This window comes from Cottoperca gobio, chromosome 3 (genome assembly GCF_900634415.1).
Source record: "Cottoperca gobio chromosome 3, fCotGob3.1, whole genome shotgun sequence".
Lineage (NCBI taxonomy): Eukaryota > Metazoa > Chordata > Actinopteri > Perciformes > Bovichtidae > Cottoperca > Cottoperca gobio.
In genome coordinates this window covers 15,326,095-15,349,628 of record NC_041357.1, presented here as the reverse complement: position 1 = coordinate 15,349,628, position 23,534 = coordinate 15,326,095, and the positions used below count along the sequence as shown (strand labels likewise).

General features: G+C 37.8%; 1 protein-coding gene across 3 annotated transcripts in view; it reads right to left on the bottom strand.

The window, feature by feature from the left end:
• The window catches only part of LOC115004518 (protein diaphanous homolog 3-like), a 167,192-nt gene that overhangs the window by 109,710 nt on the left and 33,948 nt on the right, over positions 1-23,534 (bottom strand). For 2 of the 3 annotated variants that reach the window (XM_029426166.1, XM_029426180.1), the window contains exons 8-17: positions 23,323-23,428; positions 20,710-20,820; positions 20,074-20,192; positions 19,770-19,886; positions 16,598-16,716; positions 16,439-16,503; positions 15,458-15,562; positions 13,429-13,752; positions 10,577-10,691; positions 618-626 (exon numbers count right to left, since the gene is read on the bottom strand). In XM_029426166.1, coding sequence (XP_029282026.1) covers positions 618-626; positions 10,577-10,691; positions 13,429-13,752; positions 15,458-15,562; positions 16,439-16,503; positions 16,598-16,716; positions 19,770-19,886; positions 20,074-20,192; positions 20,710-20,820; positions 23,323-23,428 — 1,190 coding nt within the window. The remainder of the gene's footprint in view (positions 1-617; positions 627-10,576; positions 10,692-13,428; positions 13,753-15,457; positions 15,563-16,438; positions 16,504-16,597; positions 16,717-19,769; positions 19,887-20,073; positions 20,193-20,709; positions 20,821-23,322; positions 23,429-23,534) is intronic. The other variant, XM_029426174.1, reaches the window with a different exon arrangement.

Below are 23,534 nucleotides of genomic sequence, written 5' to 3'. Positions count from 1 at the left end.
CGTTCATTTAAATGTGAAAAGTCCCACACTCCAGCTTTGGAAAAAGGAAGACAATGTCAGGTCAGATGTGAAAGAAGTAAAGCTTTAAACTACTGCACTCCATCCATGTGCCACACAATTTCATATTAACCTCTAATACTCCTGTTCAAGCTCAGAGCTAACAAGATGAATGGTCCTGCTGCTTTGAAACAGTGCAAGCAGTGGAAGTTATCACATTGCACCACAACAAAACAAAGTGTAAGGTGAATTATTGACTCAACATGTTCAGTGGTCAAGAACTGTACTCCAGTCTGGAAGTTCAGCCAGGTCAGGCTGAGGCCACCGAGTGGTGTTAACACACAAATAATTTAATTACAACCATCTGTTTTTTCAGTGTATCCTATCCTAATATTGCACACCAAGTATGTACTTCTGGAAATTATTTCAGTCCAAATACCAGAAGGGGTTAAGCTTTCTTAATTCCTAAATAAAAAAAAGATATGTGTGACTTATCTGTAGGTGACAATTTCACAAAATATGGAATTAGAATCTGGATTAACTATGGAAACAGCTAAAGTTTATCTTAAACAGAGTAGAAAAGCAACTAATGGGTGAAAGCAAAAAAAGAAAAAACTAACCTTTGGTTTCTGTTCCGGAGCAAACATGAAGGCAGATCATGCAGCAAAGCAGAAGTTGCAAGAATTAAGAAAAAAGCAAGATGGGAAAGGGAGAGAAACAGAGACGGAGTAAAAAAAAGAGAAAGAAGAAAGGACAGGTTAGTTAGTGATTTTTGAAGTAAGCATTATTTCAGACATTTTATTGTCAGCCGAGAGACAACAGAAAGCATTGCACTAAATAGAAAGTGATGTTCAGTCCATAGAGAGACATTATATATGTATTAATGGAAAAAAGCATCATTGTTATGGAATTATTCACAATAACTTGTCAAAAGTAGAAACTGAGCCGAGTTTCTTACAATCACAGAGAATTTCAGAATCTCAAGACGTGTCAGTCTTAATGTTCAAACAGTGGTGAGGGAGTTGAGTCACCAATGACATTAATAGATGACTGTCTCATATTCACATCAGACATCACAGGTCAGAGCCTTGAATCTCTCACTTAAATAGAACATAATATTATTCAGAGTTGTTGCACTACATTGCATGCATTAACAAACTGACATGCCCATGTACCGATCCCGTCTGTCACATTTTTAATACATGACTAAATGTGCTTTGATTAATTTCACTTGTGATGAGATATAAAATGTTGGAGGAAGGAGACTTTATATTTATAGTTTGTTAGAGAGAAAAAAAATCCACACGCTTGAAACACATAAAACAATTTTCTTCAAATTCTTTGAATATTTTCTACCAAAATAAATTCCACTGCCCGAGTCCTCATGCATTTTTCAACAAAAAATACTTCCATTAAAAACAGACCACAAGTCCCGCTTGGTAGGTGTTCATTCATGAAAGTTGAGACATCACCATAAAAGTTACATACAGATTTTTGCATTAACTTCACTGCAACTCACTTCACGGGTCAGGAGACAACTTGTTACAATGAATTACAATAGTGCTGCAGCTTATGCCACTTTCAGGTCTCTCTCTTTTGAAGTTCCTTGATGAAGTTCTAAGAGGAAGAAGGACTCCTCTCCACCCTCAACATATGAGACAGTAACCACAAAGACTGCAATTAAAGCCCTCAGATGTCAAGGGAACATATTAAATCTTAGAGTTCAAAGGCAGACATTGAAGCATCATTAGCTATGCTTAATTTATAATCTGTGATTATTAATAACAATGAAACAACCCTCACTCGTGGATCCAATGATTAACTTAAGTTAAACCCTCACTATTCATGCTCAACCTGAAAGCTATGTAAATGTGTTCTGTAATAGCACCTCCTCTTTTACCACCATGTGATCATTGCTCAACGAGCAAAAGTGTAACTTTAACACACGCCTTTGGCAGCAAAGGAAAAGGGTGCGTGAGCAGCAGCTGCTGTCTGCGTGTGTTAGAGTTGAAGTGTTTGGCGTTAATGGGAGAAGATGAGAATAACTTTGTTAAATACATTTGAGCACTTGATCTGTTTCAGGTTTTTTTTGTCATTGTGCCTGAGCGCTGTTTCAGAAAGCAGGTTTAACAAACTGACTAACCCTGAGATGGGAAACTTAGTTTTCGGTTCCAGAACAGCTAATAATAATAATAATAATAATAATAATAATAATAATAATAATAATAATAATAAATAGTATTTATAAAGCGCCTTTCAAAGCTAAAAGCAATCTCAAGGCGCTAAATCAGACGATAAAAGGCCATCATCAATGGAGCTCCGATACTATGATTCACCATGGCAACAGGTAAAAGGTAGAAGCAGAGCCTCCATTTTAATCCAGTGGATGTTGAGATATTAATGCATGTATATGCAGACTGTGCACAATTATCTTAAATAATGAATAAAAGAGCCGGATTCAGAGCGGGGAATAGTGTCAATAAGTTAACGCAATAAAGTTTTATTCAGTGTTGTCCATTAATCATTTACCAGGTTTATATTTCCTTAATGGATAAAGTGGTGGAATCTGACTGTATTAGACCAAACATTACATTTTAAATATAGTTGTTAAAGGCCCTGTCACACATATCCGTATGACAGAAACGTATGCCGGCGCATACGAAATATCAGCAATAGGTTGATATAAATTAAGGGTAAGTTGTGATCGTTTGAAGAACGCAGACGACACGCCGAACACGCCAGACATACGGCCCTGTCGCACAGCGTATGGCAGAAACATGCCGGCGTATATGAAAAGTAGCTCAAAATGTGTCAGAGTCCAAATACGTCCAACTTTTCCACAGCGGTGTTGTAGCTGACGTATACATAACAAATTATTATACGTATGTCAAACATTGATAGCGTATCACTTACTTATTTAAAACGTATCAGAGCGTCTGGCCAACGGAGCTGGAAAAGTGCCATCTGGTTCACGTCATGCTGATGCTGGAGAACGGCTAACATGCTGAACGCTAGCTGTACTGTAGAAACACGTTTAATAATGCCGTCGTCAGGCATCATCTTAACATAGGGTAGGAATAGGGTATCCACTCGTTATCAATAAGTTGGCTGTAGGATTCACCGTCAGCCGACGTAACCTATATCTAACGTTCCTCTAATGTAGTCATGTAGGTATTCACGTACTATATTTACGTAGGTAAGTATTCACGTACGTATTCACGTATGTCTAACGTAACGTCTGCATATCTTATGAAGCACACGTCGAGTACGTCCGGTAATTTTGAACATGCTCAAAACATCAGCGTTCAACAACGCACCCCAGCGTAACACAGTGAGCTCTTAACGAACACTACTTATACCTTACCTTATATCAACGTACACCAGCGTGTAGCCGATATTTTGTATACGCCATATTTTTGTATATCTTATGCATTCGTCTGATACATTTTGTATTAGGAAGTGATACTCTATCAATAGGTTAGACATGCGTATCTGTATATATTCACTTTTCCGATCCGATGAAAAGTTGGACGTATTTGGCATACGTTTCTGTACTACACAGCTTCAATCGCAAAACACAGGGGGCAGCAACAAAAAATGACAAATCTAGTTAAAGATTAAAAAAAATGCATAAATCAAAGACATAGAAACGTGATCGTAAACTAATCTAATCCAGTAACCATGGTTATTGATTTGCACTTGAAAATGCGTTGAGGTTAAAATAATAATCCATTTAGATCTTTGCTCAACATTATTCAGTGGCTTTATTTCTACTTCCACACATGTAGTCAATGTAAACATTCACTGTCATGCTGTTGAAACACGTTCAGACTATACACAGCATTTTTTACTTTTTATTTTATTTTATTTTAAACACACCATCATCTGCCGGGAACACATTCCTGCTCACTCAGAAATAATAACACATAATCTCCAATATTACAGGAATTATGTTCCATCAGTGCAACCAATCAGATCATAAATGATAGAGATAATTAGTCAGTGATGCTACGTGTCTAATCTTCACACAGACTTTACAATTTTAACTGAGAATACACATTATGTGCAATAAAGACTTTAATGGACCTGCTCTCACAAACTGACACCCGTCTTGTGTGCACAAAGTCACTGTGGTATAAATAATGCAATAAAAAGAGCTTTTATTTTGAGCTGAGGGTGACTTGATGCTGGGTAATATTTAAATGTGAGTGTGTGTACACACTTTGCCTTGGTAAGTGGCTTTGAATGACTGTGTGAATGGTCAGAAGACCACTGTTCAAGGAGCACATGCAGGGGCAGCGGCATCAACGGTGGTACTAGTGGCTCTATTAAACCTACTTTCTTTCCCTCGGGAATTCAAAATGTCTGACTGCCTCTTGAGAAAAAAATGATTATTCAAACGGCTCCTTGCCTGAAACGGTTCATCTCAAAAAGGTTAGAACGAGAAGTAGTAGTGAGTTTCTGATATTCCCTCCACTATACTCCGACTCATTCCTCGCATCCTATTTCTCATGCTTTAAAAAAGTATTATTTTGTCTACAGATGTTTCATCTTACACAAAGCAAGCTGTCCACTTGCATGCATCGACTCTCGCAGAAGAGCAGATGTGTTGTAAGAGAGAGCAGACAGGAACGGAGAAGTAGAAAGTGATACAAAAGAACAGCATGGCAGGAGTTGGATTCCCTGTCTTAGCTTCCCGTTAAAGAGCACTTAAAAGCATCTCCCCACTAGAACTTGTACGGAGGAAAACCATCATTGCACTGACATCGATGGGTTGAGAATTACAGTAATTAGTTGTCGAGATATTATAAGATATATAAAACTAAGTGAGGGGATCACCAAAGTCATTTATCCGCTGGGTGAATGTTTGAGCATTTCATCCCAATTAAGTAGCTGTTAATGTTTATTGTTAATGTTTATACAAACACTTCTAACATTTCTGTATTGGTAAGCAGCTATACTAAAGTTAAAGTGAAATACCATTTAATTGATTTACTTAGTTGTTATATAGATATAAACAATTACATTATATATAGCAAGATAATCTTCTCCATGATAAATGGATTTTTGTCCAAAATCTGCCCCTACAGCTCTTAAATCTTGAGATGCGTATTTGTTAAATAGAAGAGAAACTAAATGTGGCCAATGGTAGTAGCAAATAATCATGCGTTTTGTTTTCTGGCAAAGATGTATAAAACATCTACATCTGATGCAAGCTTAAGTGTGTCTGTGTGTGTTCATGCACGTAGGTATTAATGAAAAGAGCACTTGTGTGAGTTTGCACACCCAGACAGCCTATTTAGTTGTGGGCGTCATAATTGACAACGCAGGAAGAGTGCCTTTCTTTTTAATGAGTGAGGAAATAGGAAATCAACACCATTTTCCTGTGGCAACATACAATCTTATCTGACCACCAGCATTGATTTAGTGTAGCAGGTCACAATTAGACTTGATATATAATCCCCGCCTCTCCTGCAGCCTTTCTCCTTGAAGCAGGTGCTAAACCAGTTACGAGTATGTGCCGGTGTTATAAAATGAATATGAATATGAATATATATATATATATATATATATATATATATATATATATAAAATATATCGGTGCTTGACCTGATTAAGTATGTAACTTTACTTATATTTGTACACGTATAAGATACGATGAGCCACACTGATCCCCACAGGGGAAATGCAGCTGTTGCAGCAGCCAGACAGAAACAAGTACAGCTAAATAAGGAAGAAAAAAAACAATAGTAATAATAATATACAATAAGAGGTATATACAAGTAGAATAAGATTAGGAGTAAAAATATAAACTATACAAGAGAAATTAAACACAACGTTATGAGGTAAAGTCACAAGTTACATGTCATCAAGTCTAGTATAATGTAATTAGCATACACTGGAATGATATATAGTGAGATTTAGTAATGATTCTTAGTGTTGTCTGCATTAATAAAGCATAATAGTCTAGTAAAGTATATTATGTAATAAGACAAACAAGTCAAAACTGCTATGTGGCCGCTTTAATTTGGGCTATATAAGCCTCCCCTCTTATATTACAACTAATGTTTATGCCTACTAGACGTTGCATTATTATGTATTGCATTCTTTTCAAACTGTACTAAATTACCTAATCAAGTAAGAAATATGGGTGCTGCCATGAGTCATAGTACAGCTACATGTGCAGTCTCTAAGATAAAGTGGCAGAATACTAAAATGTGTTTGAATAAAAAAAAAAAAGATTAATTTCATTGTCTTGTGTTGATTTAATTCTCGTTACCTGTTGTACATATCTTAAGAGCATTGGAAAAAACAATGCAGCCACAGCCTTCCCCAGTAAAATGATCTGTCTTACAGAACCTAATTGGGTTTTTTCTTTTATTGAATCTTAACGGGAAGGTGAGCTGAATATAAATGTTCTTTTCATTGTAACTTGGGAGAAAAATGATTGGAATTTAAAAAATTCAACCAGATGCCAAATGTGCCAGCATCTGCTGCACTGTGCTGTACTAGTCCTTGCACGTCTCCTTGTTCACTGGGCATGGCTATGTCTAAACATATTTGTTCCATGCAATGCTTCCAAAGCTGTAGTTTTTGTTCTGTTTTGCATTATGTCAAGAAAGTTTTTGAAATTAGTTTTTTTTAAGTTTGTATTTTTTTTTTTGTCTCTGTATTTGAAAACCAAAAACAAATGATATGTTACACATCTGTCTGCTATCTGGCAAGTGATAAAAAATAAAATAAAAACAGGGGCCATGGCTGATGCACACACTTATTGGAGGTATCACGCTTTCAGCGTAGATGACATTCACTTCTAGACTGATAAAGTTTGCCTTAAGATGGATGTGGAGGTGTTTGTGAGACTTGTTTTTCAAGTGTGAGCAGCTACGCAGATCGCTAATGAGTCCAAACACACAACACTACAGTGACTAGACTGATTTGATGTCGAGCTCTGAGGTTATCAAATTCCGTCATAAAAGAGCCACGATATGAGGCTGCAAAGAGAAAGGATCACTCATTATACGACTTCTAAAGGATTGTTCTTGTTTAGAGCAAATTGCTCTAGTAGAGAACATTTAGTTGACTTTAACTGCTGAACAGAAATCTTTCCTGAGCTTGACGAAAAATGACAAAGGCTCATTAACTCTTGAGCGTTAAATGCCTGGCGGTACTAAAGTAAAAAGGTAGTGAGAAAAAGAACCATCTAATATGAATTGAAAGAGGACAAGTCTGTGTCAAGGTGAAACATATGTTGTAAGGACTTTACTGGAACACAATTACTATAAAAGCCAAAACCCACCAATGAGAGGAGGATAAAACGTACCACAGACAGACAGGAAACTGAAGAAATAAAGAAAAGAGCTCGAACAAAATGTTTTGCCAAATTTTTGTTGATCTATTTGTTTTTTTAATCCGACTGTGTCTGACGGACTTGAAAAGCACTTTACGGACAACATCGATTAATCTGTGCTTCTCTTTTCAGGCCCACTAATTAAGGGTTGTTTTGGGCGAGTCAATAAACAGGAACTGATCTTGCCCATCAGTTGTTTTTCACCTGAAAGATTTGGGAAAAACATTATGAGGAGACAAGTAAAGAACAAACCTTGCAAAATAGATTGCCAAAGAAAAGATACGCAGTATGGAAGTAATGTGTTATATTGTTAAAGTTAAAAGGCAAGCAAAGAGAATGAGAGAAAACCTATACCTCGGGTAAAAACCCAAAGGGATGCAACCTTTCAAATGCTTAAATGATAACTCAACATCCACAATAAAAACACACTATTTATAAAGTCCAGAATGCTCTTCCAATTTAATTGTGTTCACTCTGAGCTGCCTCCCCTAAAAGTAAAAACATCCATTTATCGCAATTTGCTCACTGAGGAGATGTGTTGAAGTTGCACTAACAACATCTTACTCTGAATAGATAAACAGAGGCGCCATAGAAAGGATAATAAGGCTGTTAATATAATATCTACTTAAAGACATATCTAGCCTTCTCTTAACACTTTGAATAATAATTACAAAAAAAAAACAATCACTGTATGTTTATTTACACCTGATTAAGTCAAGGTATGCCAAAAATGCAACACTGGTGGTCTCAAAACAAACTGTTCCAATTCCCTATTCACACTCAGGGTGGGATTGTCTTAGAAAACAACAGCAAGAGACACAAACATCACAAAAGAATAAAGAAGTTTCAAGGGATATAAATGAATATTTAATAAGAAAAACTGAGTGAATGCTGTTTCATACCGTGTCCTTTTTAATGTTTAATGCTGATCCAGATGCTGCTGCTCTTAAGTGAGATGAAACATGATGCTACATGGCTGAGTTAATAAGATGACAAGCCCACATGCACGTGTGCATACGTGTACGCTCACTGACACAGAGCAACTGGGTTCAATAGCTCAGCCAACCAGTCATGCTGCTATACAACCTCCACTGGGACGGGAGGAAACAGGGAGGAATACAACTACGTGAATGGACTCGAACCATGAGAAAGGTTTGATCTAGTCAAATGTTTCATGCCTTTCTGGCAAAATCTAAAATGCATTACCCATGAGCAGTAACAAACCAGGTGGCCGGCAAACAGCAGAGCAGCAGTGCTTTTGTGTGCCTCCTTCCATAAGCGTGTCTCATGATTACTGTAAAAAATAAAATGCTGTGCGCGAACGTGTGCAGGCTCTGGGTCATTTCCCTAACAGAGAAGTACCATTGTCTGCTGGCGGACATCCTTCCTTTGTCCTCCCCAGAGAACACCTGCTTGACTGTCTGACTGTCTACCTGTTTGCCATTTAGATTGCCTCCATTATTCAACACCGTTTCGGTAGGAAACAAGGGTGTACTGGTGTGTGTGTGTGTGTGTGTGGGGGGGGGGGGGTCTTTTAAGCCCATAGAGAAGCAGCATAGAGTTGTGACAGGTAGATAACACCTGGATGAATAATTCAAAATGGCATAAGTAAGCCGAGTCAGTGACAAGACAAGAAAGAAAACACAAGACATGTGAATAAATCATCAAAGAAGGGACTAATAGACCACACACACACAGGTGAGGACAAGACTGATAACATCTCATGCTACCTGCTGCACGAGCTTTAATCATTCCAACAACCTTGTCCATGAATATTCCAGATCTTGCCAGCCATACTAATGTGTGAGAATGTAACTGTATGGTGTCTTATCATGCGGCATTACCACCGGGAAATATCCTACTAAATCCAAAACAGCATGGCAAAATTGGGGACTGTGAATCAGTGAAGACGGCTGCTGAAGCGGCTAAAAAAGGGAGAAAGACACGAGATGCAAGACATCTTTTCATATCAACGTATTATGAATAGGGTTGCTATTTTCTTTCTGCAATATACATCACCTTATATTTTGTACATTTTAAAGTTAAATGCATCAGTCTGGTGGCACTTCGAGAGCAAAATTAAAATGCTAGATCTATAAACAAGGTTGTGCTCTAGTAAACAATTCAATAATAAACTCATTGGCTGTATAGCTAGGAATGGTAATGAGTAACGCGAGACAGGGTCCGAGTTTCAGGACGAGGCGGGTGGGTTGCAGATGGCTGGCCCGGTTGAGAGTTGCGCATTGGGATCTGCAGTCTCTCCCCCGCAGTGAGAGAGGGCAGCGAGTCTACAGCCCAAGGGAAGTGGACCTAGAGCTGGTCGTGGTGCACCAATACTGGCAGATGCACTTACGGGGGAGAATCCTCCCACGCGAAGCGGCCGTCTCTGACCCGCAGAGTTGAATCCCGGGCAGATGCATACTCCACCCGTTACAGAAGTGTAAAATAGAGTATTGTTTTGAAAATAATACATTACAATAAGTTTTCCTTTTGTATAAGGCAGCAAAAAAGTTGTAGCATGATAATTTGCCAGTACTGAAAAATATATTGTGCAATTTATGACTCAAATTCATAGATACAAAGATAATATGTTCATAGTTCACGTGTTTGACTGTTTGATCATGGGTTGTAATTTTTCGTGCATAGTTTTAAATACTAGTAAAAGATAGCAGTGATGTTGAGATAATACAGTGATAATCGTAATATTATTTTGGTCCACATCTATAGTATCAGTATATTTAAATAACACTTTAGGGATGGTATTGGAAACGAAACTTTCAATCTAAAGAAATCAGCATTATTAATACCTCCACCTGCGCTTAAAAAAGTCTAAACAAATAGATGATGACTTCTGTCATACATATGTCACTAGCCATTCATTGAAAATGATTTTTAAAAATGCAGTTTGTTTGCCAACAGTCGTCAAGAGGGTTGGCACACACACACACACACACACACACACACACACACACACACACACACACACACACACACACACACACACACACACACACACACACACACACACGAAAGAGTAAGTGAAGTAGAGAGAAAAAGAGTAATGGCAGAGTAGAAATGTAATGTACAGAATATTATGTGTAGGAATAAAAGTGTCTGTAAACGTAAAACTTGCTCTTTAGTTTAGAAATATACTATGTAATAATAAATCCAAACATAAAACAAAGTTCTCTCAGACTAAATGTATAAAAGATTGAGTGAGAGTCTGACCTGTTCTTTGTGAACTAAAAGTGAGAGCAACTCTGCAGAGTAGTTCTGGTTTAGCGTATTGGTTTTCATCAGCCCGCACCCAGAAACAGCTCTCAGACATTTCCTGGGGACGAATCTGAAAACAAACATCCACACAGTTCAGCACATTTAGTTATCACATGGTTTAGTGTTTCTCAGATTATAGAGGCTACAGAGGGGCAAGTCAATATAAAGAAAACACTTCATTTGAATCAGATATTAAGCACATATTAAATCTATAAAAAGGCTATTCTAAATTAACTTTATTGCAGCTTTCCAGTTCCCAAAGTAAATATATGCTACAATGTACATTAGATCAAAAAGTAGGATCTCACATTTAAATAGAAATAATAATGAATTGCTTAAGAAATCTTCCCTTGTGCTTCCCAGACTCTCGTCTGCTGAACGATGCATTAATTCAATTTGATTGGTTAATGTCAAAGTTCTTATCCACTTAGTGTTCTCCTGTGTTTCCACAAGTTAATACATCTTGCCAAGATATCCTCCACTGATTGTGCCTGGTATATACAGCGGTCTTCATCGTTGTAATCATTGTGTTCATTCATCGTTGCAATTACATAGTTGTATGTTAATAGTTATTGGTTGTGTGGAGAGTTAGTTATTCAATAAACCTTTGTGGTTTGTGTGTATGAAACATTACAGTGACTGTTCACAAGTCAACCTCCAGTAGCAACCTCCAGAATGAGACTGAATTAATTCATTGGCTATCATTTTACCCGTTTCAAAAAAGGGTGGTGCCCCAATGAATGCAAGTTAAATGATGTTATTTAAGTTTTGTAGCAAAGCTTTGCTTTAAGTTGCAGTAAGGTTGTTTGAGGGTGTTCCTGTCTGTTTTGGTTTAGTTTAGTGGTCTGCAAACAGACTTGTAAAGTGACCAAGATTAAAACACACACATAATAAGATAACATTACAGAATAAACAAGTCAAGACTAAAACACACACACACACAAACAGACAGATAAGCTCCTGATAATTCAATAATCCGGAAGAAAAGTAGTACGTAACACTCCAGTGTCACCAACTCATTTCAATTCATACATTATACAAGACACAAGGCAGTACATGGAAATAGCCCGTTTCACTCCAGTATATATCCACAGTCTCTCCACATCCACAAGTTTTATTCAAAACTTCGCCAACCTAGTTCTACATCATTTCCACTTCTCAAGTAAAAAGATGCCGTTATTGAATTGTACTGTTTTCTTGTGTGATATGTCTAAACGGGCATGAATGGAATTTACTCCATTCATGCATAGCTCGGTACGTGACCGCTTCTTTGATTGAGTCTGGCAGAGTAGTCAATTCTATTGAATTCTAAACTGAAAGATAAATTATTATACAAAATAGTCTTTGTAAGAGATATTTCTGAAAAATACAAGTATTGAATAGAGTAATCTGTTTTTAACTGAATAACCAAGCTAGAAAGACGTGCATTGCAACGCCATTAGTCCGGTATTCCATTGTAGCATTGGACCTTACTGCTGGCCAATAGTCAAGATTGGACAGTATTAAAGCCTGAATCACCCGTCTAGTAAAGTTGTGTGAAAAGTAGATTTGTCACAGGGCTCTAATCACAACAAAGATAGTTACTGCTCTCTAAAACTGGCTGAGATCCTCAGTCTGAACTGTTATTAGTTTCCGAACAGCTTTGTCCCAAACCTAACCAGATGTGGCGTCTCATACAGCTGTGCCATAGGACAGGTCCTCCTCGTGTCACTTTGTAATTTCAAGCATATGGTTTAGTTTGCTGAACACCTGTACCGATGTACACTTGCGATTAAATTATTAATCAAACCACAAACTAATATCACTTGTGATGTGAACTAATATTGCTCTGCAGAGAACATCTGTAGAGCTACCAATAAGGTTGCTCTGACAACAGCATCTGATCATCTGTTATTTTCAATTATTACATTCTTGGCACGGAAGTAGAAAGTTGTTGTTTAATTCTTAGAAAAACATCTGTACTGTTCAGGTGCTGCCAATGAAAATCAGGGACAAATGAACAAAGAGCTGAGAAAAGGGCCACTATAAATACCTGGCCTGGATTTTCTGTTTCTTATCCTAAACTTTTTGTTAAGGAAAATGCAGCAGTCTGTAATATCTCTCTTTATACTGGAGATTTGTGATATTACCAATTATTAGGTAGAAGACACACCTCTTAAATGTACTGGAATACAATATAGGGAAATATCCTCGGACTAAATACGACATTTGTAATGCTTGAAGTGTTACATTTTGTTCACTTTTTTAGTGGGGTGATAATTTGAATCCGTAGGTAGGAAATAAGGCAGAGAAGGACAGGAAGTCTCCATGTTTGGAGGCTGAGGGCGGCATTTTCTGCTATTTCTGCATTGAAGATTACTTTGAACAATTGTCAAAATGGTTGGCGGTTATTTTTCTCTTGATAGACTTAGCGATTAGTCGACTTATCGTTGCAGCTCTAATTTGTATCTAATGATATGAGTGAGACAAAGGGTTAGAGACAGTGAAACAGGTTTAGGAAGATAACCCAGATCTAACATGTGTCCCTATTTATAGATTACATTCTATTTTATTTAGTACATACCAATTTATGTTATCTTTGTCAATTCCAATTTAATTTAATTATTTGTTTCCTTTCTCTTTCTGGTTTACTTGTTTTTGATATTGTTCTCAAAATACAATCCTGTATCTTTTATATAATCCATTTCATATTTGTGATTGTACATGTGGTTTTGTGTTTTCTTTTGTGTAAATGGAAAATATATATATCTATAAATATATATATTTATTATAACATATTTAAAACACCTTCCTGTGCCGTGTATTACCTTGGACCAGTTGAGGCGCTTCATGGAGGTCTCAGGCTTGAAATCCTTCTTAGGCCTGAGGCCATAAGGCAGCACATGGTGGGTGGGGGAGCCTAGACCACCCCCAAACCCTAGAGGTGGTGGAGGGGGGGCACCAAATGGAGGAGGCACACCAGGTGGGGGAGGTGGGGCAGGACAACCAGGTAAAGGAGGCGGAGGAGGTGGAGGAGGGTGAGCTGGCATCCCAGCTGCTGGAGCAGGTGGTGGAGGCCCAGACGTTAACGGTGAGGAAGATGACGCCTGTCCAACATGGGGAGAGGACAGACCCACCGGGACAGCCCCAAACTGCAAAGACAAGAACATAATATCAAAAATACATTCAAAACTATTAAAAAATTGCACTGGTGATACATGTTACTGAAATAAAGTGATTCTTGATTCTGGTGTCTCCAGCTGATTCATTTATAATAAAAGATAATACAACGTCATCATTATTTTTTCTCTCTGGCATCTTCCTTTACTCAGAATTGCTGTGAACATCAGACAATGATTGACATTAAACTGGTGGGCATGGTTGAGGCTACGGTCTTGCTTTAAATGCATAAAAAATTGACTAAAATGTATAAAGAATATCTCGATATAATGATACGGTCATCTGCCATATCACCCATAGAATTACATATAGGTGCACACATGCACATCCCTAATCTTGGTCAAACTCTTGAATTAAATATCGAATAATCCAGCATTTACCTGAAATGGCTTTTTAATAGCATTTATGAAGTCTATTTTTTTTTTTTTTTTTAATCAGTTAGAAGGTCAGATAATATTTGCTAAGAATTGTTCTGTTTGGTTCAGCAAATATTATTTAAGTACACAAGATTTTGCTGGTTACCATAGATTTTCTTCCAGAGTGTCGAGCAGTGCTCAAGAAACCCTTTTCCCAGATAAAATAAATAAATGGTGAATTCACAGTGCAAGGAAAACACAGGAAAAAGGACTGAAACTTGAGAAAAAAATGGAAGCAGAGAAACTAGAAACTATAGCATCTGCCAAGTGTGTAGCACAGCATACTGTCCTCTCTAACACCACTGCACTACTGATAACAGAGGCGTGTTCTCTCAACCATCCAGCAGAGGCCAAATGCTCATAAACGATCCAGATTCTGTCCAGAACCTAACCATAATGATTTTTTTTTTCCCAAAGCTAAAAAAATCAAATGTTATAACCGGGGCTACAAAGTTTTATAAATTGTATCATACAGAGCAAATGGCTTATTGATCCATGGACCAGTTTTAGATTAAAGACGCACACTAAAGGTCAGCCCTGGGCCCTAATTCTGTTACTGCCTCTAGAGGGAAGAACTCCTTTGTTGAATTAACAAGTGTGCAAGAGTGTGTGTGTTGGAGAGAGTTAGACAGACACAGACAGCGAGACAAAGTATGTGTATGTAACCGCATTGGCACGATACCACCGTCATTTGAACCAAGGTACTATTTGAGTATTCATTCTGTGTTTGCTCACTCAAATTGAAAAATTATCAGGAAAATAAAAAGGAAGTTCTCCTCTCCTCTCTGAGCGTGTAGTTATCTTGCAGTGCCGGGGCGTGGGAGCAACTCTCTGGGGTGTTGGGGGTTAGAAGAGAGGCCCAGTAGTGAAGTTGAAGGGGGTTGAAGGGAGTTGTCAGAATAAATTGCTTTTAGAACAATTTCCCCTTATGGGATAAAGATCAGAGAATCAGAAATGGCCAACATGGAGGACCGGTCAGTATTCTCATTAGACTTAGTGTCGACTAGCCAGTAGAGCCTCCATGTCAATCCAAACTGCAGGCTCCAGTAGATAAAACCCCCACCACCACCACCACCACAAAATAACAAGAACATCTCATAATGGAAAGTAAAAAAAAGAAAGTTGAACTGCAATGCTATGCTAGATTTAAGGGAGTTTGTTAAGTAATCAAATCCAATGTTTCTCAAATCTCACTCCCCCTAAAGAATTAACACAATACACAAAAAATGACATTGGAAACAAAGATATACAGGTTGTTTACCTGGGACCTGAAGGCCTGCAGCTCTGCTTGGAGTTCAGCTATTTTCTCATCACACTGAACCAGCTGAGCTTGTGCCTCCTGTCTGCTTAGAAACTCCTCGTCAAACTAAAATGAGAAACGGATATCCAGATTACACACAAGCAGGCGCTGATATTAATGTGACTAGGAATTAACGTAAACAGTCCTCAAAGAAATTGTTTAAGACTAATGGTGTAATTATTTTATATAATCAACTTTCACTTCCCTTGATTACCTTCATTTACTGATTGAATTTCAATCTTTTGTCAAACACCCAATCATTAATAAAACCTTTTAAGTACCTTACACACATGCCAATCAGTGATCCTTCTAATCAGGATCTACAACCTGCTGCTACCCTGACTTCAATTAATCACAGCAGTCAGTCCATTTGACCTCACACATTTCACAAGCATGTGTGCAGTACAGTTTTTGCTTTGTTTACAAGATAAACTTTGGTTAGGTTTTGGGCAACATTGACCACCAAAAAACTGTTTTTTCACCTTGCCCCTGAGGACTTCTGTATAAAAGCTTTGTTGCAGTTAAATATATTTGCAATGTTCAATTTTATTGTTTGACTCTGCTAGAAACATTAAAGGATAGACCTTAATATAGTAGCTCAAGCTGTAGCACACATGGGAAACTAAAAAATCTAGAGCAACTTTCAAAAGACCTATTTTTCTGTTTTTGGAACAGAATCATAGCATTTTAAAGCCATCTTCTGCCGCAAGCTTAAAGTATGTTTGGATGTCAAGCTTCTGCTATGATATAAATTATTATTTTAATAACACAAGCCCCCGGGAATAGTCAGTGTCATTTTTACTTCAGAATCAAAGCCGATGTTTGTTTTTTTATAGAATATAGAATAAATGCCTGCTTGCCTTATTGGCTTTGTTTTGGACAGGTGGTGTAGTGGATATGTAGTGTGTTGAAAATCTAAGTAGCTTTTTTGTCAATACTTGCCTTCTGTGCCAGTTCTGAAGCTCTTTGTTCATACTCATCAGTCCGCGCTTTATCTACACACACCTCTGAAAACAAAAAAAGAAACAGAATAAAAATGATTTATGTTTTATAGAAATACCTGTAATGTAAAAAAAAAACTGCCAGACGTGTGTGACTTACCTAAGAGGTGGCAAAAGTCCACATCTAGGCGCTTGCGGTAACTGAAATCTGGGTCAGTGCCGCTACGGTGGAGCACAATTTGAGACACACACTCCTCAATGATCTTAAAGTACTGCGGCCTGAGAGTCAGGATAGGTGAGATAAGAAAAACATAGTGGAAAAGAACATACATCGTTTTATTTGATTTACTTTCATTATTATAATCTGAAGTGTGTATGCATTTGTACAAGAGCCGTTATCTGGACAGATTCAGTGAGAGGAATTGAACCTGCAGGAAAGTAAGGCGAGTGAAACGGTACAAGCGAAATGTGGCATATCCCAACAACTTCTAAAAAGGTATGCCCGTGCAACCAATCAGTCATTGCATAACATATATCAGAGACTCGAAACATAACAGGAGGCTCTAAGTCGGTGCTACTTACCATTATGATGCATTAGCGAGTCAAATCAAAGCCTGATGTTCATACCAAAGGTGTAATTTTAAACCGGCTGATACAGCATCACAATACATTCCATATGCTCAAACAACATCTTTAACGCTATTGACATGAGGATCAGGTCTATCCAGAATTCTTACACATCTTTTTCTAACACCAACACCAACTCCCAGCCATTTATAGGGACATGATAATAGAATAATAGGCAAGGGAAAAGGTATAGCATAAAAAAAAATTGAGAAACATAGAAAAATAAGTCAAATAAAAACTATTTCTTTACTTTATTTTAGGATGTAAACTTTCTATGAAGATGAAAAAAAGGCTAACTCTCTTGATTATTTGCACTATAATATGGCCAGCAACAACTACTAAATGTACACCTTAATATAAGAACTCTTTTTTTATGTTATTGAACAAGGGGGAATACACCAAGGTGCAATACCAGGTGCTGTGTAATTGCAGTTAAATTGCTTTAAATGGCTCTGTTGAATGTGTTGTTCACAGAATAACCAAGGGCATACCACAATAAGAGAAAGGAGATACTATAATGCAACAGATGACATGCAAGGCTGGAAGCAACAGTGCTATCGCAAGTTAAAGGGAAAGTGTCCGTTTCATCTGCTCATTATCTTACAACATTACGCTGAGAGTCCGAATCCCTTCTACACCAAATCATTAACTAACACTTTGAAACTTACAAACAGTGATAATTAAAATCGGGGACACTGCCCTCCACCTTCCTTAAAGATTAGACTTGATCTGATAGTTTGAATACCAGGTCTATGATTGTGAAGGTGAGCTTAACGATGGAATGGTTGTCTGAATGAAGATGAAAATATTGACAATCACATGGAATAAGGCATGTTGTCAGTCAAGCTGCTGGTGTTCCTTTCATTACTTTGTGACTTTGGAACCCCTGAGTAAAAGGGGACAATATATTCTTGACATCAAAGATACCAAGTATGAAGTAACTAAAGATCACTACATCAGTCAGTCGGGAGAGATGCAGTACATTCATAGGATCACTCAGACATGACGCCTTATGTGCCATTGTTCAAAGTTAATGATATCAAGGGGACAGAACTGCCTGAAGGACATTTGCAAATATATTCTAAAAAAATAATTAAAAATACTTTAAGGCAACTAAAAAAAGAAAAGAGCGAAACCATATTGTATGAGCATGAGGGGGGGGGAATATGCAATTAAACTGCGCGTTTTGTTACAATTATCAAATGTTTTATAAATGTTTAGCAACCTAAACCTTATTAAATGTAAAATATGTTGTTGTGAATGCATAGACCTAAGTGTACAGTATACAACCATCTCTGCACTCGAGCACTGAAAGCTACTGGCAACATCAGTACAAAAGAAATAACATTTTTTTATAGTCCCATTAGCCTTAGGCCCTAAAATGTGAGAGCGGCCATTAAAATTTCCAAAGCCGATTTTGAGCAGACTTTTATTTCATTGTGACATATCCCTGTTGAGCTTCTTAACTTACATACTTGCATACTTGAACGCGCACAAAATAGTTCAGATTAATGCTTTCAAGAGAAAAGGCTTTTTTAGGATGACGTCCGTAACGCTATCTTTGTTAACAAGTTCTGCGGAGATGCTGGAATGTAAATTTGAACAGTAGTGTTTGAATGCTTTTATGTATTTTTGGTTTTGGAGAGGAAAAAACACAACAACAAAAACCCCACTAGTATTGCTTTTAATAGAGCATGTGGAGAAATCCCAAAATTGACAAGCCTTATAGTGGAGGGGTTTAGCAAACGGTCAATTGACAATGTTCTTCAGCAATACACTCCAGAGACAGTCAATATATTATAATATTGTATAACTGTAATCTATGTTTAGTAACATAGATTAAGATTAATAGATTGTCTAAACATGCCATAGTTAGTGAGAACAGAACATGGAGCGGGTAGCGTGTGCAGTAATATTCTTCTGCTGTTATTAATGCTTACAAAATAGATATCAGGAATGTCGGCATTCATACCACCCATGTTAACATTTCAAAGTAATTTCAGATGAAGACAACTAATCAGATAGGAGGGAGAGCGGAGTGGCAGACACTTAAGGTGTTGTTTTCTGGGTGGGAGAAGAACTGCAGATGATGCATTTCATATTCTTCAGATTAGAGCTCCATCTTTTGATCAAGCCAAGGTTTAACCCACATCCAGCTGTGAGTAAAGCAATATAAAATAAGCCTTTGAAAAGTACCATTAATAGGAGAGGAGAAATACTCTGGAGCCATGGTTGCTGTAGATGGACCGGAGATGAAAGAGGCAGCATTCTCTTTGTTAGCCAATGTCATTGAGAGGGTTTGAAGCAAAAGGAGACCTCCAAAAAACATAAGCTCTTCACCGGTGCACATTACCAGTGTTCAATAGCTGCTACGGCCTTTTTCTTGTGTGTGTATTTGGCTAAAATGAGAGATTAAAATGCTATTTGTTTATTATAACATGGACCATAGGTTTATATATTTTATATATTTATGCACCAACGAAACCAGAGCAAATTCCCTGTAGGTGAAAACCTACATGGCAATGAAAATGATTCTGATTCCTATGCACTTGTTTCCAGAACAAAACAACAAAAATCTCAGAAGGTCAATGCAGACATACAGGGGGACAAGGTCATTGAGGGAATACATTGAGAAGTAAAGAAACTGCATGTTTCCACTTTAGATAGTAATGTTCTGTGTGTATGTGTGTGCTGCTGACTTTTACCTGACCAAGTAGTCATTGCGTATAAGCATCAGGTGCTGCAGTATAGAGAGGAGATAGGGCTCCGCATTGCTGTCCTTCACCATGCTCTGCACAATACTGAACACATCCCCAACATCAGTGCAGAGAGTCAAGGACTTTTACGTAAAACGAAACACATTGCATTTTCATATAAAAGGACTAACTGACGTTAGCTAGAAGCCATGAACATTTCAAATGTACTGTATTATAGCAACATTCTTAAGAAACAGACACCTGATTAGAACTTTGTGTTACATGCGTCTATTTGTAACAATGAGAAGGATATTCCAGCTCGCTCTTGATGTCTTCCAGCCTATGGGAGAACTCCATCATGTCCTCTTCTTTGTGCTCCTCAAATACCTTTAGCTGAATGTCAAGGGCTTCATTCCTGATGGTTGCCAGTTGCTACAGATGGATTAAGTTAGAAAAAGAAAAAGAAAAAACAGATTCAAAAAGATAAAGAATATAGCTAAATAAATCAGAGAGAAAGGCTTGAGACCATTTTTGCCATCGGCACCGAGAGGGGAAGCATCAAGCTCAGGTAAAGTCAAGGAGCTCATTCTAAACGCTATTACTCATCATGATAAACAGGTGTGGGGACAGCATCTCACTTTAATTTATTTGGTTTCTTGGCAGCTACAGCGACAATGTTTATAGCAGATAAACATGTTAGGTAGATGGTATGAAAGCCGGTAGGAATATTATTAGCCAAGGCACTAACTATCGAGACTTTATGAGTTTCTGGGTGCCGGCAACGGCAGAGGACGTGCAAACTCTCCTCTGCGTTTCATAAATTATTTGCTGGAGCAAATCTACAATATTTCACTGAAGTGGACAACTCATTTAAATATTAATACAGGGTGAGTGTGACTTTATACCGTGCGTGTGTGTGTGTGTGTGTGTGTGGTTGTGTTGTGCTTACCGGCAATATCTCTTTCAGGCCACAGCGCATAAATTCATTTCTGATGTGCAGCCTGAAGTCCAGCTCATCAGGGGACGTTACTAGTGCATTGATGAGCTGCATGCATGCCACCTGCAACATGAAGGGTACAAAGAACAAAGAGAGAGAGAGAGAGGAGTGAGAGAGAGAACCAGAGAAAGAGACAACGGACTGCTTTTTCCAGAAGTTGATGAAAAGCATGCCGGCATGCATTCCAAATGAGTTATGTCCCTGGGAAGCAGAGGACCATAACTAATGCATGTCTATTTTCTCCAGTCACCAACTAGGGGGGGCTGATTTTAATATTAATGCAACAACTGCAGACCCATACACACAAGACTAACTAACAGTCAATTTAAGGGCAAACTCGCTCTTTTGGAAGCTGTTTTGCACTCCCCTATGAGTTTGGTTTACTGCACAGGGACCGCTGCATCCTGTGACTCTTCAACTAGCCAGGCAAACACAGACAGAAAAATCAATTATTGATCAGTAAAGCAATCCACTCATGTGTGAAAAGAGGGTATGGCAATGCTAGAGCCAAGGGAGGATATTCAGATGTTTTCAGATTCATTGTCAATTTGATAGCACACTCCTATATTTGTCATGGCAATTAAGCTCAGTAATTACTTCTCCTCAAAGTTACATTTTCATATTGTAATACAGATAGGTGGCATTACACAGTCAGAAAACTTTCGTCTTGACTTGTGACTGGGATTCAATGTCAGGAAAGAAAACAACACCATTGTTGTATTTAAAGATGGTAACAATTACTTGAATGATTTCCTACCATCCCCGTATCCTTTGGTTTCAGTATGCACAAACTAATTTTAAGTCAAATCAATACGATGCGAGTTGAGACTTGCTGGAGGCACATAATCAATAAAAAGAGACAAAAGGGAAACAAGAAAGATCACTGCAATGCTTTACGCCACAAAGTGAGACAATGAAGATGCTATGTTGGCATTTGAAGTCTGTAGTTTTTATTCCAGCTCATCTTATAATTTAATAATTAATGTATTCATATTTAACCATCCACATTAGCCGAAGCTTTGTATTCAGAATAATGTAGAGATCAATTACAAAAACTGTAAGACGCTCAGACTTAAATAATTTGTTTTGGGTATCTTTGATTTTGGTGGTACCTCATGAGTCTATTTACACTTATTGTCTAAATGCACACTTTCTCTAAGCCAAAGGCTCCCAGCGGTGCACACAGTGCCACAGTGGTTAGGATAACAGTGCATGTGCTTTAATAATGCATGGGTTTAAAAGGAAACGGTGTGCCGTGTTTTAGGAAATGGGAAAGTAATAACAAAGCATTATTTCCTGCCCTCACTAGTTTCCTCGACTATTTCTTCCACCCTCTTCGAGCGTCCCTACAGTTTTGCACCTGTCAAAGGTAGAAAACTGAATGTAAATGCTATGGATAAGGCTGCAGGGGGCCAAAAAGATATCATCTTTCAATTAAGTCTGACATTGGTCATTGCATGAGAATACAAAACAACCAAAGGAGCAATCGGTAATACATTCTAGTTTAATGTGTGTGTGTGTGTGTGTGTGTGTGTGTGTGTGTGTGTGTGTGTGTGTGTGTGTGGTAGGTATTGGATGAATGATCAGTATTCACATCCCTCAGCTACCAATTAAAAATGCAGACAACATACTTTAACCATGAATTACATTATAGTGACACAAACCAATATCCAAATATCTCAAGTGTATGTATCAACAGGGAGAAGATAGATCTGAGCGATTACGTGCACAAAGAGAGGGATTATATGGAAAGAGAATGCATAAAATAAGCTGTGTGCATGGACAAGTACAAATTTATCAAACCATAAAGTGGATTAGGAGGGTTTCTCAGGTTACACTATATTAGCTTTGGCGCACAAGAAAGGGACAACTTCTTTATGTATAAATAAGATAAATCTGTGGTTTTATCGTGTTTGTTTTATTGCGTTGTCTTGTCTTCTTGTAGCTGTTGGGGTTTTCTTGTACAATGAAATAATTCCTGGTTCTACAGTTCTTACAATAAAGCTGGTTTTACAGCTTATTACTAGATGTTCCTGTAACTGAAATGCTAAAAGTATCATTAGTAAAGATTATTACATAAAGCAACTGCAAATCATGGAAGATCTTTATCTTAGTAACTAACACCATTACACAATGACTATATTCATTACTGCAAACGATAAAATCAAATCAAAGCGTTCCAGACCGTTTTGTTACAGTTGCTTGTTTGATTCACAAAATGTATCCTAACTAGGACACTTAACATCAATACATAAACCAATTTGCTCCAAGAACAGCTAACAAACACAAGGCACTGAATAATATGACAAAACTAAATTTGATGAATACTAAAATTATAAACAATATGTAGGTGCTGGTGTGTTGCCATTGCTTTGTGATTTACAACACTAAACGACCGGTTTTGACTTAAAACAAGTATAAACCCAATTATGTGTGAAACCACGGAGCAAAGACAGGTGTGATATGTTAAAATGACCAACTTCCCAAAGCCATTCCATAGTTCATTTCAGAGAAACCTGAGGGAGACAGCAAGGTGTCAGTGGCCGTACAGTACTTTGCACTTACTTGTAATTGAACCGAGCGATCTCGTAGTCCCTGCACAATGGGACTGAACCTCTCGATGGCTCGCCATTCCCCTGCTGTGGTGATGGCTTCAAGGACCTTTTCCAAACTAAATGAGAACATGAAATGCATGAGCGAACAATTGGGAACAAATGAAGACATAGATTCATTTAAAGGGATTTTGACAAATGAGCTCTCTCTTATTCCTCCTCTGT